Source organism: Convolutriloba macropyga, unplaced genomic scaffold (assembly GCF_964194025.1).
Source record: "Convolutriloba macropyga unplaced genomic scaffold, txConMacr16.3 SCAFFOLD_5156, whole genome shotgun sequence".
NCBI classification, from domain to species: Eukaryota; Metazoa; Xenacoelomorpha; order Acoela; family Convolutidae; genus Convolutriloba; species Convolutriloba macropyga.
Window position 1 is genome coordinate 1 of NW_027450785.1, and position 17,022 is coordinate 17,022.

General features: G+C 36.6%; 1 protein-coding gene across 1 annotated transcript; it reads right to left on the reverse strand.

The window, feature by feature from the left end:
* Positions 1-4,565: 4,565 nt before the first annotated feature.
* On the reverse strand, positions 4,566-15,702 carry LOC142356154 (uncharacterized). The gene is made up of 3 exons (XM_075408120.1): positions 15,059-15,702; positions 5,534-5,623; positions 4,566-5,185 (listed from the first exon to the last, which is right to left on the reverse strand). Exons 1-3 carry the CDS (start codon positions 15,525-15,527, stop codon positions 4,911-4,913), a joined length of 834 nt encoding a protein of 277 aa, XP_075264235.1. The 5' UTR covers positions 15,528-15,702; the 3' UTR covers positions 4,566-4,910.
* Positions 15,703-17,022: the final 1,320 nt, after the last annotated feature.

The window sequence follows — 17,022 nt, forward strand, 5'->3', positions numbered from 1 at the left end:
TCTTGATCTAGAAGGACGATTGGGAACACAATTGCTCTTTGTGCGGCTGATGGTGCGACAGATTATGTGCGATTGAATGGGAGTTTATAATAAGTTTAATAATTATAGCTTTAAAGATGTACTGAGTGGAGCTATATTGCGGTGCTCTTGGTTTTTTTACAATTCAAAGAATTTAAATTGTTTTGGGGCGCCGTCTTTTTTAAGATCTGTTCACACAATTTCATGAATTTTGAAGTCAAATTGGAGTAGTGATGTTGGTCACCATTTGAGAAAGCGATGAAAGAGCGGCTGGTTTCGCGGCGTGAAACTTTCTGATTTAGTTTTAAAATGGTATAAGAAAAAAATGTTTGAACAAAAATTCAATTTCTCGCTAGTTGTCTTTTTTTGTTCACATGCGGCAGTTTGACATTGATTTTTACAATTTTTTCATCTGATTGTTTTCTAAATGGGTTTCCCAACGCATTCAGAATCCAATCTGGGTCAAGTTTTTTAGGTTTTTTCAATGAAAATTTTTGGAAGTGATTTTTTTATTTGCTCCCATTCGTAATTTTAAGCAGCCAAACTCAATTGGAGTCATATTACTTCAAGATCAAACAGCTATAGTGCGCCAGAAATGGTTTTATTAATTGAATTCAAATTGTTTTAGTCGTCTATAATAGTTTGAAGCTCTTTAATAAAGCTATTGCTTTCCCCCGCTAACGCTAAGTAAAATCAAGCATTCACCCCCTCCTGGCTGAAGCAGGTAACAATAAAGTCAAGCCCCACCTGTCGTTGAAGAGCAATTCGTCCGATGTTAGTTGATCTTTTTGACAACGGTGTCCTTTTTTTAAAGTTTCTGTGTCATTGACTGAATGGAAAAAGTCAGTTAATTATAAGTTAACTCTTTGTTTGGGGTAAACCTCAAAGATATTTAAATTTATCTAACCATCTCAAAAAAGTGGTTTTGAACTTCTTAATGCGAAATTAAGAAACTTTACCTCCTTCTATGTTTACCTTTTAAACAATCTCTGTAAAGTATTTGTCATATTTCTCCATTTTTATCGTTATCGGCCAATAAAAATAAACCTCTTTCAAGGCTTGTGCGTGGGTTAGTTGGTGTATTTAATTAGACCAATTTTGCCTTCGGGTAAAAGCTTTAAGAGTTTTAGCAATGATTATCTCTGTTTAGTTTGTTTGATTATTTTAGCTTCTCTACTTTTTAGATTGTTTTTCTTTTGGCTGGCATTGTTCAATTGATCTGCTGTTCAGACACAGGAGTTCTAAGCTTTTCATTCAATTCTTTGATTTGTATTTCACGAATTGTCCTGCTATGTTTTTTTCGTCGTCTGACGCTCTTTTTCGTTTTACATTTGTTCGCACACCATAGTTGAAAAAGTCAAATTTTCTGCATAACTTCTTCCTCTCACTATTGGCTTTGCGCGCGTGATGTCATTTCTCATTGTCTCTAGCAAACGTTTTTAAGTGATTAGATTTTGATCATACCTGACCTACCTTACTCAATAAAATGACTTGCACTTCAAAACTTGTGTAACAAAGGTCCCTAATGAAAAAGCTTTTGCGCAATGAATTTTAACGAGCCTTGTTAATTTACCGCTGAATGCTTTTACGTAGCTTTTTGAGCGGTGTCGATAACTTTTTCAACTTATATATGTATCTGTTTCTTTCTCTATGATACGGCACGCAAGTCTATTCTTTCGCAGCTATTCCGGCAATCTGCCGGCTGTGTTAGTTATCTACATCCTTGTTTATATTTTTATATTTTGCAGCAATGGGTATTCGTTCTAATTTTGTGACAGTTATTTGTTCATTGTAAGCAGATACTTTTAGGTTGTTGCAAAGAGCTGCGGTATATTTAATCAACTACGCTGATTTTTGCGCCTGGCATTTTTTTTCTCTGAGATTTAGTTAGGAAGCAGATAACCAGTCTAACAGTTTTCGCGACTGTTGTATGATTGTTAAAGCGTTCTCTGAATTAGGATACTAAATCTCTTGTAGTTTGTTAGCGGAAAATGATGTCCGAACATAGAATTTTGGAAATTTAATTGACTTAATCTCACGTCATTAATTCCATTTTGTTGAGAATATCTGATTTTGAAGAATTGCCTTTGTTTACAGTGACGTGTTGCAGATTATAATGGCAATTTTCGGCTTCATTTGCGATGCGCTCCAGCGTTGCAAAGAAAAAATTTTCGTAAATGTCTCTCCATTGAAGGATCTCAGAGTTGCTTACAATAGGGAGAAATGGGTGAAAAATTGTACGAAGTTCAGGTTAAGTTGGCTAATTTAGTTTACTGATCCGAGAACAGATAGCAGGTTTAGTGTATTCAGCTCTGTGAGAGAAATAATTACTCAAGTTTCGTTTTCAAGGGGGAATCGCAGTTTCATAAAAGGTCACATCCCCACTAATTGAACCCTCTTTTTAGTAAACTGACGTTTAGGAAGAATCGTTCTCAGATTTCGATCACCTGACTCTTTTTGATTCGAGCCAAAACATGTTTCAATTGTTCATTTTTGGTGCCTTTACGGCGAAATTTTTAAGGGAAAAGAAATGAAATAAGGGAAAAGAAATGGAAAGAAATAAATTTTTAAATCTAAAGAGTACCTCATATTTTTTAATAGCCGCACAGCGATAGCTGGGGCTATTATTGGCCTTCTCTTGGTTTTTTACAATTCAAAGAATTTGAATTGTATTGGGGTGCTGTCTTTTTTTTAAAGATCTGTTCACACATTTTCATCATTTTTGAAGTCAAATTGGAGTAGTGATTTTGGTCAAGCGAAACAGGAAATGGAGCGAAAAAGCGAGTGGTTTTGCGGCGTGAATTTTTTTTCGCTCTAATTTTAAAGTAGATTGAGAAAACGGTGTTTGAACAAAAATTCGGTTTCTCGGTAGTTGTTTTTTGTTCACATGCGGCAATTTCACTCTGAATTTTACTGTTTTTTCGATTTTTCGGATCGGATTTTTGTCTAAATAGTTTTCCCAATCCATTCAAAGCCATTCTAGGCCTAGTTTTTTGTTTGAATTAAATTTTCATTTCTCGCTAGTTGTTTTTTTATTCACATGTGGCATTGTGACATTGATTTTGTTTTGTTTTCTGATTTTTTATCTGATTTTTTTTAAAAATGGTTTTCTCAATTCACTCATAGTCCATTCTAGGTTTAGTTTTTCTGTTAAGTCAATGAAAATTCTTTGAATTGTACGCCAGGACTTGTCCTGCTATGTTTTTTTATTTCGTCGTCATGATTTTTGTTACGACCATATGACGTCACAGCCACTTTTTGTTCATTCGTTCATGCAATTTCAACTGAATTGCATGTGTGACGTCATTTTTCGCTCTAAGTGGAGCGAGTTTTTTGTTCATGCGCGTGATTAAATTTTTTGGTCACACTTGACTTACCTCACTCTCAAAAATGACTTCCTCACTTTGAAATTGAGTTTTATTTACTTTAATTCAAAGAGATAAGGTCAAATGGGTGTGTATCACTCTAAATGAAGGTTATTATAGAGCAGCTAATAGAGGCAGCAAAAACTTATACAGATTTTTAATCAAAATAGAACATATCAGCCTTCAATGAAAAGCCGAATATTTTTGGTCTGTCTTTTTTACTGTTTTTTTAGACTGCAGATCTACGAAGCTATTGCGGCTATTTTCTGGCAATCTGCCAGCTATGTTTTTGGTTTTATATACCAGAGAACGTATCTGAATACTCTTGATTTAGAAGAACGATTGGGAAAACAATTGCTCTTTGTGCGGCATATGGTTCAATCTTTTCTAACTTGCCCTTGATCATTGCTACCATATTTTGTAAGTTTCTGCTCGAAGTAATTTTACCGAATTTTTAAAGTTTAGTTTTTTTTCGGCACAGTTAAATGATTATTAATATCGCTATTAGAATTTGAGTTTTTGTGTTTCCGGCACACTCCTTCAAAACGGGTTTACCACAGTTATTGCCTTGCTTAATTTTTATCTTGTGTCCTCGGGATCTTAGAAATCAACTCCCTTCACAGTGAGTATCTATCGAGCAAACTGATGTTTTTTGTGTGAAATTCTTTGGGGTCGTACGGATGGACAAAAATTTAAATGCATATTGACTCTTTTTACTCCGGACAATATTTCCCATGTTAATCTATTGATTTTGCATCGGGAATGACATTTACGTGAAGTGAAAATGTGCGTCGAGATATTGACACTGTAGTTAACGAAAAGCCCCAGTAACCCCGAATTGAACACATTTAGCTTTTGCAACGTGATGTTATAATGTCATAGTTGTTCAAAAGCGAAGATAAAAGTTTCAGTGAAACCCAATTTGAAATGCTCTTTCTACTGTATTAAGATTGCAAAACGGAATGCACTTTCTAATCCGAGTGATATCAATCGCCTCTGAAGTGTGCCATTTCGACCTTGGTATTGTAACTGTATGGTTTCAATTACCATCTGGTGATTCACATCTAATGTGAGTGGATTGATGTTGCTTTTGATGCTGACGGTGATGAACACTCGACAGTACCTTCTACCATTTCTATCTTGATTTCACTTAAATACTCTGCTTTTTTATGAATAACAAAATTATCTGCATATTTTATTCAAAGTCATAATTATATAATACTCAATAAAAAAAATTGTTATAAAATAAAATGTTCTCAACTTTTTGTTCGTATGTTCAACTATTCCGTGTCGAGGTGCTTTCTCTTATATAAGAGTAAAGAATATTTCGATTACATTTAGAAATTCTGTTGAGCTCTAATTGCTGCGCTGAAAATTCAATTTAAAGCTCTAATAAAAATAGCTCGTTTCGCACAAGTTTCACACGACCCGTGTTTGGAATGGACAGACTGAAATTAAGATGGAAATGTAAAAAAAGTCTGACTAAATATGACATTTTGATCCGCAAGGTTCTCAAATTAAACAAGTTTACACAGCAGTTGGTTCTCCTCCACACCCTTCATTTCTATTGGATACGTGAGCGAAACTAAGAAGGAAGCCAACAACTGCTGCTGCGCCGAACACAACGTACAGCTCTCCAAGCGCGAAAAAAAATGAGAAACCAGATTCTGGTTGTGGCTTGTCAACTTGAGGCGGCCAAACTCCACCGTCAGAAATCTTCATCGCGAAATTAGTATCGTTCTTGACAAAAGATTCCAGCACGTTTCCTGTAGCTTTCGTACAGAGAATGAACGGAATCGTTGCTGAAAATTAACAGGCGTCTTCAGTTCCTTAAGTTTGTGGTTTATTTTGGGTCTGAGAATAATTTCACAATTTACTTCACGGTCAGTTTGCTTATAATACAAAGTTCTTTTCTTAGCCAGTCGAAACTAAGTTCATCAGTTATTCTGATGGTTAGTAAGAGCGATTTAAAAAGTTAATGCATTTTTTTGCATTGGTTTTAAGAAGTTTAGATGGCGGACTTGTATTACAACAGTTGAAATACAAGATTAAAAGTGCTAACATGTCAAATACAGAAACGCGCGTATTCCGGGAGGGGGGAGGGGGTGGTGGGCATAAAATGTCTATAAATTGTGTGTTCTTCATTTTACCTTCATTTCGCCCTGTAATGTTTGCGACAGAGTGATCGAGATACGTTGTATTGTAATTTTGTTGTCGGTTCCCATAAACTCCGTCGTACCCTAGGCGGAGAAAAGTTTGTTTGCTTTTGCTTCTGAGAAATGATGAAATAGAAATGCAGCATCTAAGAAACAAACGCAGCTCAATGACAGAAACAGGTGCAACATTTTCTGAAATAACAGTACAATATAATGGAATTTTTTCATATTTTTAAAATCAATGAAGTATCGAGAAAGAAGGAGGGGTATAGAATAAGTTCGCTAAGTCTAATCACGATTTCTTGTCAGTAATATTGTAAGACACACAAGTAAATGTGCGTTTAATTACTTCCCAGTGAAACGGAATTTGAAATACCTTGAAAAGTCTTCCAAGAACATATTTGTTTTGACTCAACTTGAAATGCTTCATCACAAACTTGACCATGGAAGTTTTCTTAAGAAACCATGATAAGATCTTAATCAATTTTTAGCAAGATTCGACAAGAAAATTTTTTGCTAAATTATCAAGATCTTGGCTCGTCAAAAAATGAACGATAGAAGTAATTCTATAGACTTTATAGGTGTACCTGTCAATGTAACATGTTTGTCCGCATGACTGCAATTGAGGTGAGGGGTTGTGGTTAATGAGCATGGGGAAAAGGGTTGAGAGTCGAGCGTTCTAGTTGGGGTGCAATGGGGTGGTGGGCGTGGAAATGGAGGGGGGGGGGGGGGGCTGAAGTCGGGTGAGGTTAGGTGGAGGGTGGTTAAAACTATGCAAACCACCCTTCATAATATGAATTTATGTCTCTTAAACAGTTTCGGTGAACGGCATACTTAAATCGAGCATTGTATCGGTGCTCCTATACTTATGTTAAAAAAAAACAATTGTTGATTTATTACTCCTTAGATATTTTGTACATGCACAGAGTTCAATTAATTTATGTCATGCAATTGTGAGTAATATTGTAAGAGTTTCACAAAACAAAAGGTACCAAATCTGATTCTTGTTTTATTATTTCTCATAGAAGGGTGAAAGGTTGATTAGGAGAGAGTAATGTAGGAAAATTGAAAAAAAAAATTGTTTTTTTTTCAAACTTTTTTAAAACGCTTATTTTTCAACAAGGAGGCTCGGTAATGTGCGTACGCACATAATGTTCCGACCTCGCTCATCCACATTCTTGACTTAATTGGCTACCAAAAGATGAAGAGATAGAAAAATTTCAAAAACATACATACCATTCAGTAAACCACTAATGGAAAACAGTAAGGCCACGCTAGAGGACCGATAAAACTTGTTGTTAATAGGACTACTGAAAAATACAATAAAATATCAATAAACAAACTTTAATTACGACCAAAACTCAATGTCTATATTTTTAAAAATTCCTAACAAAATCTAACTTGCATCAGATACAACCTAAACAAAACAAAATTAACTATACTTCAATGGAAAAGGTATGGGTCTTGTCCTCAATGCGACTGGGTAACAGGTCGACAAACAGAGCAAAAAGGTGCGAAGTTCAGAGATAGGTTTATCTTTGAAAACAATAATTTCAAATTAATTTAAATCATTAGATATTAACTAAGTTCACTGAGATCTTCATTCGTATCTCCATTGAAAGCAATTGAGACCGTTGTTGATCAGTGTACGTCATACAACTACAAAAAGAAGGACAAATACCGTCAAAATTAAACTTTGCGCGAAAATGGCAGTGAAGCCGTTACAAACATAAACTTGTCACTAAGAGCAATAAAAATGCTTTATTGCGCAATACATCAAAGCCAATGGGACCTACATTTAATGTTATTTTTTAAGTAGAAAACAAAAGTCCTTTAAAATGTACAAAAAATATTAAAATCTCAAACATTTTATGAAATTTCATAGTAACAGTAGTAACAAGACCGAAACAATTGGTTGAAACTATGAACTTCATTAAGTAAGTTATAGTTTACTAGAAGAGGTCTGTGACCTATTTTTTACAGAGACTAAGCAACAAATCGACCGAAAAACAATTTAAAAAGGGCGAAACCCAAAAATCGACAAATATGCTTTTGAAAACAATTTTTTTCAAAAGCCATAAGATTTCAACAGAAAGAGACCAATTAAGCTGCAACATCTCAGACAGCCATTGGACCTGTCATTATTGAGACTAAATCACGAGACTTCTTATTAGTGAGATTGACCTACATGGTGACGAAAATCAATGAAAATACAAATTAAAAGGAAACTTGAATTTTTTTTAAAAGTTAATATTAAAGTCTTTAAAAGAAAAAGCTATATACTGAATGGTTTAAATAGGTTGCTATACGTCCTGGGGAAACAATTAAGATCTATTGGTTATATGTTGTATAAGAACCAAAAAAAAGACAAACAAAACCGAATATTTAAAAAATCACTAAATTTTGCGAGAGAACTGTGTCTCAGGCTAAAAGCACAATTTATTCAACAAAACCAATTAACACATTCAGATACGGATACGTCTTTTTTCAAACCTGTTCAATTTTCCAATTATCTTTTTCCTCATGTGAACCTGTCAATTATGTGATAATTTGAGACCCAAACAAAAGTCAAAAATTTAGCAATTATGCTCAAAAAATTTTTTAAAAAATTGAAAACTCGTAGTATCAAAACCAAAAATCCTTTCTTTACTATAAAACCGTTAAAGACAATAATTTGTTGGCTCTCAGGAAATGATTGTTGCTTGTGTTTACTGAAATATTAGAAAATAGTGGCAAAGTACAATGATTCACCGACATTTTCTTAAAACAATTAATTTCAAAGTCATAAAAGACATTAGATAACAACAGAAAGCATTGTCTGGTTCCAAAACGCGATTTGGATCCTTGATTGGCTAGCCTAAGTCATTGGATTACGAAAATTAAAAGAAGTGAATGCAAAACACAAGAAATCAACAAAATTTTACGAAAGCAATTGGTCAGAGCCATAAAAACCACGAGCTTTACTCTGAGAACGTAATATATGGTCGCTGGGACTCATTTTTTGTACATAGTATTTGTCAATAATTGAGCCCGATATGAAATTCTTGTCTTGGTGAGATCAAGATCAGCCCTGATATTTCTGTGCGGCTACGAAAACACTCAATTAATCAACAGATTGCAAAATAGATCAATTTTTAATAAAAATTTTTCATTGTATAAAAAAAATAAAGAATTTTGTTTAATAATCGAAAATAAAATTGCAAAAATCTGGCAAAAAATATATTTTCCGAAGCCTCTTAAAGCCAAGGAGAGTGCAAATAGCTCTCATTTTGACCTTACAATGAATATGATTGGAGTTTTAGGGTGTCTATTTCCCGTAAATTCAGAGAAAGTGGGCTAAAAAAGCATATTTGGTCCCATTTGTGACCAAAAAATTCTGAATTTTGAAAAATTTAGCGTAGATTTTAGCCAAAAAGCTCAAATCGAAAAATTCAGCAACCGTCCTCTATCATTAAAGATGAAATCAAAACACTACCGCCAAGAATGTTAACATATTTTAGCAAAATTAACAATAAATTGGTCAAAAATACGGAAAATGTGAATAAAAAACAACGGAATATCGTCTACTCCAACTTTAAACCTCGATAACTCCTTATAAAAATGGAGAATTAAAAAAAATCTTTTTAATTCCATGTTCTACGCTTGACGGGCTTTCTAATGATAACACTCACAACTATCCAATGTTTACTACTTATTAACAAGAGATTTCCAGATTACAATGAATTGCTAGGTTGCACACGTGGGTAAAACATAAAACCCGCAAATTTTACGAATCAAAACAAATCAGAAGTCAACAATCAATCAAAACAAATTAAGGAAATCAAGTTTGTGCTTGAACACTCCGGGCCGCGTGCATGAGGGTAAAACTGAATACTCTTGTTGTATTTTGCAATTTAAGATTTCGACAATCAAGTTTACATGATTCTTTTGCTGATATGTAATTTCAACATTGTTTTGTAATGTCGAAGCTGTTAAGATGATCTGTTGTCATAATTGAGGGCATTTTTGACTTTCTGTGTGTGTATGTGTAAACTTGTTGTACACTCTTCCGGGGCGACACAAATACACCGGCTATATGTAGGTGAAAGTTGGTTATCATACGTTTGCATCGACGTTTTAATTTGATGCGTGGTAGTTGGAATATTGTTTTGTTGAATGACAAGGATATGTGAAAGTAGTTATTAGGCTTCATGAGGGCTGTGAAAGTTGAAGTTTAATCGAAGATCGTTGGCAGTATATACTGTAAACTCTGTTGATGTGAAGGTGTATACTCCGTCGATCTGAAGGCTGTTGACAAAATTATGTGGATTGGTTTCCGGAGACGTTAGCTTTTGTCGAACTGGCAAATAAGGGCAAAAATAACGAAAACTTGATGATGACTGTTGTCGGTGAGGGCAAAGAAACACTTTGAGCTGGATTCCCCGTAGTTTTAGGGAAGTTAAGGACTTAGGGAAGTTAAAATTCTCTTTTCGTTTTGCAGTTTCACAGCGTTGTTGACTTCTTCATGTATCATCGATTGCTTGAGTTTGTGTAGTGTTGAATATTTGATACGCTAACTTTGGATACAATGATTATCGAAATATAAAAACCAATATGTCCTTTGAAATTTAAACTTTAATGGTTTCAAGTCTTGTGTAAAACTTTAGCTAATTTGACTGCTGGTCTGTTCAGCACTCCAGTTGATGTCTTGATTTCGAAGGATCGTGCTCGTTCGTCCAATCCATTATGGCATTGCGCAATTCGACCCATTCGCCAAATATCTCTCGGGGTGAACTCATGCAATAACCAGACTAAATCGCCTTCTTTCAACTGTTCTGATTCTGTTCTCCACTTTGGTTGGCTGATAAGATCTGATGTGTACTCCTTTTGCAAACGTTTCCAAAAATGATTCCGTAATTTTCGTGTGTAAGAGAACTCCTTTTTACTAAATGTTCGGCTTGTTGATGTCAACGGTGCTAAAGGGCTGTAAGGGCGTCTTAGTACAAAATGATTAGGGGTTAGTGCTTCTTCATCGTTTGTGTCTGAAGAGACATATGTAATTGGTCTGGAGTTGAGAAGTCCTTCAGTCTCGGCTACAATTGCCTGAAAAACTTCGGCTTTCAATTGTTGGATGCCTAAAATTATGAGCAAAGTGCGTTTGGCAGACTGAATTAGCCTTTCCCATATCCCGCCGAAGTGAGGGGCTAGAGGTGGATTCATTTTCCATGAAATATTTTGCTGCTGTAACTGGGACTTTATGTAGTTGTTGTCAATACTGATTTTGCTCAGATCCAACGACTTTTTTGCGGATGTGAAGTTTGATCCATTGTCAGAAATGATTCGTTCGGGATACCCTCGTCGCGATACAAATCTTATTATGGCTAGTAGGCAACTATCTGTGTCCAATGTCTGACAAACCTCCAGATGCAAAGCTCTAGTGACAAGACAGGTGAAAAGACATACATATTGTTTTTCCAATTTGCGATTTCGGTGCTCGACGTAAAAGGTTCCGAAAAAGTCTAAGCCAACATTTAGAAAAGGATATTGTTTTTCTGCTTCTGCGAATCGGAAACTGCGGCGGTCGGCCATGAGTGGGGTAATATTTTGTGCTCTCCATCGTCGGCAAATGAAGCATGTTTTGCTTAGTTGTTTCAAAATTCGTCTCAGTCCTAAGATAATGAAATCTTGCTGCAGGTGTGCTCGGACAAACTCTCTTCCAAGATGTCTACAGTCGTTGTGGGCTTTTTCAATTATTAGTCTAGTAATACTATTCTTACTGTCAAGTATAATTGGATGTTTTTGGCTGTAGGGTATTTTAGCGTGCTTTAATCTGCCTCTTGCTCGTATTAAACAATCTTTGTCCAGGAAGGGGGTGAATTGCAATAACTTGTCCCGCTTGTCTAGTTCTTTTCCTCGTTTAAGGTATCTTATGCTATCAGAAAAAGTTTTATGCTGTGATTGTCTTAATAGATGGCGTCGTGCGTCTTCATAACTGTTGTTGACTGGTCGTTTTCGGAAGATATTGACTGCTTTCATTACTGTTTCGGTTCGTCGCATAAGTTTATGCCAGCTAGAGAAATCATTATTGTCAATAACCGTGTTTGAAGTTTCTGTACCTAAAACTTTTGTCGCTGTAAATTGCTGGTCTCTTTGGAAATTTGGAACCGGATTTTCTAGGAGAAATTTTGGCGCTGACAGCCATTTTTATTTCAAGTCTGTTAAAGAAAGTTCTCTTGTTCCGTGATCTGCAGGGTTGATTTTACCGGGTACAAAATTCCATTGTTCTTACTTAGAGTTTGCTAAAATTTTTGCAATTCTATTTGCTACAAAAACTTTTTGGTGTTATGTTGATTTAATCCAACCTAATGTGACCATACTGTCAGTCCAGAATTGAATTTTGTCGAAGTGTGCTGTCATTTCGCTTCGAACAAAAGAAGCAAGTTCAGCTCCCATAGCTGCTGCTGCCAGTTCTAACTTCGGGATGGTTTTTGTTTCAATGGGTTCAACTCTTGCTTTGCTAACAACATATTGAGTTGTTTGATGTATGATTGATCTGATGTATATTGTCGTCGCTATTGCTGTACTTGATGCATCGCAAAATATGTGAAGTTCATGCTTATCATCTGGGTTGAGGATCAGACATCTGCTAATAGAAATTTCTGGCATCTGCTCATATTCCTCGACCCATTGCTGTAAGTCGTGTTGGAACTCTCTTAGAATCTGATTATTCCAGTTGTTACCTTGTTTCACTATTGATTGAAGAATGCATCGTACTCTAATGGAAAACGGCATGATGATTCCAAGGGGATCGAACAATGATGCGGCGAGTGACAGCAATTGACGTTGTTGCATGCTTTTGACATCCAGTTTTAAGTCTGGTCTTTTCAAGATGAAAATATCTTCCTTGGCATTCGACGTTTGTCCTAAAACACGTTGCTCTATCGCTGTGTCTGCATTTTCTCCAGTTATTTTCATGACGGTGTTTGGGTCGTTACTGAAAAATTTTGTAAGCTTAAGGTCACCTTTCTGTAACGTATTCTTTACTTCTGTTGCTGTGACTGCTGCTGTTTCGGTTGTCTTAAAACGTTGAAGGTTATCATCCATGTAGAAATTGTTTCTTATCGCTGAGTAGGCTTCAGGATTACTTAATTTGTTATCTTCTGCACATCTGTGGAGTATGTATATTGCACATGAAGGGGAACAAGTTGCACCGAATATTAGTCTCTTGTACTCGAAAATTTTTTCTTCATCTCTGTTCCACAAAAATCTGAGTGTGTCTTGGTCTTCTGTTCTTATGGCAATTTGCATGAACATCGCTTCGATATCGCAGGTTACTACAATCTTGTACTCCCGAAATCTGAGAAGTCCAACAAGGCTGCATAGTAGATCTGGTCCGGTCAAAAGAGCTTTGTTAAGTGAATGTCCTTTGTATACCGAAGCTGCATTTGTGACTCGTCTCACTTTTTTTTCATTTTATGTTCAACGGGGTGTTGTGGAAGATACCAAAGTTGTGAATTCATAAAGTTGGGTTGACGTTGTGTCTCTTCAACAAATCCTTTTTCAATGTCTGCTTCGATGGTTTGGTTGTAACGAAAAAATAGGTCTGGTTCCTGTTGAAGTCGGTTTTCAAGTGACTGTAATTGTGCTTTGGCAAGAAAGTAGTTGTTTGGTAGCTTAGTGTCATCTTTCCAAGGTAGTCCGATCTCATAACGGGAACCGTTGTGGCATGTCGTCCTTTTTAGTGTTTCAAGAGCGTTCCTGTCATCTGCTGTCAGTGTCTTTTTTCCGCTCACTAAATTTTCCCCCCCATTGTCCAAAACATTTGAAGCATGTAGTTCTATATATCCCGTTCTGGGTTTTTATTCTGTTGTAAAGCGTGAAGTTGTAATTGATTTCTTGTTTATTACTGGTTGGCTTGTATTTCTGTGGTATTGGTCCTGTAACGGTCCATCCAAGCTGTGTCAAGACTCCGTATGGGGTTCCAGGTGGTCCTGTTGTGAGTTTGAGTGGTACTGTTGCTATGAAGGCATCCGCTCCGATTAAAACTCCTATTCTGTTATCTCGTATTTGTGGAAATGTGATGTTGTTAAGATGATCATAGTCGGCGCAGATAGAGTTCAACATCTCAACAGGTACATTCGGCATTTGAAAGTCAGATGCTGACGTGGCGTACACCGGTAGGTTGAAAAGATGTCTGGTGCTGTTGAGTGATCCAATTCCCAGAAGGACTTCAGTTGATGTTATGATGTGTTCTCCGTAAAGTGAAGAAATTGGTACTGCAATGTAATCTGTGTTTTTTATTCCTAGTGCTTTTGCCATTGAGTTTGTTATTTGTGTGTTGTCGTTCCCGCTATCTAAAAGAGCATATGTTTCTATTGATGCGTCTTATGTGTAAAAGATAACCGGAATGGCTTGAAGTTGAACTTGAGGTCGTATCCGCGAACTGATTTGGTATCCGCTGCATGTGTGATTTTGTGGTCGTGGGTTGCTGTTGTTGTTGTTAAAGTTTTGTTGCCTTTGGCTTTGATTTTGTGTGTCTGTTTCATTATGAGAATGTCCGGTGTTCTGTTGTCGTGAATTTGTATTTAGCATGAAGTTGTTCGGATTGTTATAATTTCTTTTGAAGGTGCTTCCATTGTTGTTGTTGAGATTGTAATTCTGATTGAAACGGTTAGTGTTATTGTTTTGACCAAAAGCATAACTTGTGTTGTTGTTATGATTGTAACCAACCACTCTTCCATAGTTGAGTCCATGTGGTTGAAACTGTTATCTGTTTGCGGTTATCTGTGTTTGGTGTCCGTTGTTTTTGTTGACCACGATTGTTGTGATAATTGTTTGCAGAATGGTTTTGAACTTGGTTGTGTGTTTGTTGTTGATGATGTTGCTGTTGGTTGCTTTGCTGTTGCTGAGGTGCTGAAAATGTCTGTGAACTGTTGAAATTGTTTCTGTGAATTGTTGAGTCGGGGTCACCAATGTTTACTACTTATCAACAAGATATTTCCAGATTACAATGAATTGCTAGGTTGCTCACGTGGGTAAAACATAAAACCCGCAAATTTTACAAATCAGTACAAATCAGAAGTCGTCAATCAATCAGAACAAATTAAGGAAATCAAGCTTGTGCTTGAACATCTAAAATGATTATATCGATCTGCCAGAATTGTCTAAAAAAACAAAACCCAGTTGAGTATATAGTTCCTCCCCCACTAAAAGTGGGGACGGAACAATTAGTGTTAGATGAGTATATTGAGCAAATTTTGGCTTCCAAAAACACTACCGAAATTTTATAAATGACTATATTAAACGCGTGTTTAGTGAAATCTACAAATTTACGGTTTTTAAATGAGATGTAAACAAACAAATATAAAAAACCAGCCGAGTTTTGATCAATGCGCTGATTTTTGTCTGTAGGAGTCTGCTTAAAACGGGTTTAAAACGAGCAAAAACTGATCATTACTAATTATTGTCTGGATCAGTCTGAGTACGGCCAAGTTTTGTCTGCTCATCTCACGCCTCAATTTGTGTAGAAAGAAAACGAACCCTGTAAGTCTGATGGGTTTGAAACATTCAATGTTTCGATGATGATCAATCCAGTGATGGAGTGTTCTTCTGCAGCTTTTGCCTTCTCACTCATCGTACAGCCTCCTCTCTCGACCATTGCAATGGAACCATTGTACTTGTCACACACTCTGTATTCGCTTGCATCACAACCATTTCGAAATGAAGTTGGTTCCTCATACTTTGGAATGCACAACTTTCCTTGAGCTGGCCCAACTCCACTGTCTTGGCAATATTTGCCCACTCTGTCGAATTCTTTCGGCCAAATATTGTTTGTAATTGATTCAGGGTGCAGTTCTAAATGTACGTTAGCAAAATTGAAACGTGAATGATCAGGATCAATTGGATTGAAAGCACTGCTGCTCCGTAACACATGGTAAAGTAAGACAAATATTGAAATTGGAGTAAGATCTGCTCTGCGGCTGTGACCGGTTTGCGCTGCCATTTTCATGTTTCAAATCGAAATGCAAGTTGTTTGATCTTTATTGGTTCCATAAACATTTTGTTCATTTGCTTTATGAATTTCCTTTCTGAATAGATTCAAAGTATGCGAGTATAACAAATAGTATAAAATAAGCGTTATGCGTATAAGGGACAAATAATATGGAAAATACGAATCCAAATATACATATAGTCGCAGGTAAGACACGGAGAATGAGAAAAACGCGGACTTCCAATTTTGCTATGGTTTTAACAGATAGCTCTATGTGTCGAATGTGTAAAATATGGTGGTGGTCAAGCAAGCCGATAGGCAAGCAAGTCGAATTTTGAAAATGAAGTCAAGTAAGCCGAAAAATTTTAGGATACCGGTGTTTTAAGTTGCCCCGGCCTGCCGGTGGGCGCGCGTCGCGGCTTCACCGCGATAACCGTTTCCGGATTACATCTCACAGCGGATGCGAGGCATGGTCATGGACAGCGGTCCGCTGAGGCCTGTACCCACTAGATGTCTAAAAATTGACGTATTTTTGTTTCTTTGGTGCATTGGAATACATTTTTCACTATAATACTATCCGCAGTGTTGACTGTAACGGTCAACAATGTATTATTTCTGATAGATTGCATAACTATTGCTTAACTTTCGGCTTGCTTTTATGTCGGCTTACTTTTACTTCGGCTTACTTGCGTTCACCGTATAATAACCCCCAATAGGTGACGGCGGTTTCCATTTTCACTGCACTGATGTTCTTTTGCCGACTTGCAGCAATTTGGGACCCTTTCTTTGGCTGCATCGGTTGGAGGGATAAAATGAGAGGATATTAGCGAAATAGCACGCTTACACCCACGCGTTCTTTTTGTTCTTCGATTTATCAAAAGGATTATCAATTTTTCCGGTCTTTCGTAGAGAAAAAAGGGGGCGACCTCAACTGAAAGACATTAGCAACTGCGTTTGTTTTTAAATTAAATTTCCAGCTTGCTGAGAAAAGAAAAAGGGGCGACGGGAGAATATAGATCGGATATTTTCAACAATTGCCCCCCTTTGGTACCTAGTAGAGAGTCGCCAACCCTTCTGTGCTATACTTTACCACGATATTACTTGGCCTACAGTTTAGATAGCCGAATAATAGTTTAAGCGCAATTGCGGACCGCTGTTGATGGCCATGCCTCTCATGCGCTGTGGGATGTAATCCGGAAATCGCGGGTCGGTTATCGCGGCGAAGTGCGCCCCCCGACCCGCCAGAAGGAAAATTTTTTCGCTTTGTATTCCGGTTCGGCTAGTTGCCATACCATGGCGTATTTTATGCAATTCAATTTAAACCTAGTATGTGCATGCATGGAAAGTTATTAGTCGTCTCTGATTGGTTAATAAATGGCTCGCTTAAATTCTATTTAAGAATAGCCCCACCTTTTGCAAAGGCGGGGCAATTTTTGAAAAGATCCTATAGATCCGAAATGCAAAAACGGTGTTTGTGCTGAATTTCGTTGCGTTTTTTAAAAACTTTCTCGAG

Bases quoted from the DNA above. Each gene is read 5' to 3' on its own strand.
- LOC142356154 (XM_075408120.1), bottom strand. From the start codon at position 15,527: ATGAAAATGGCAGCGCAAACCGGTCACAGCCGCAGAGCAGATCTTACT. The intron at 5,624-15,058 runs GTTCGTTTTCTT...TTCTCCGCCTAG, and splicing joins AAACCCATCAGACTTACAGG to GGTACGACGGAGTTTATGGG. The intron at 5,186-5,533 runs GTAAAATGAAGA...GTTAATTTTCAG, and splicing joins CATTACAGGGCGAAATGAAG to CAACGATTCCGTTCATTCTC.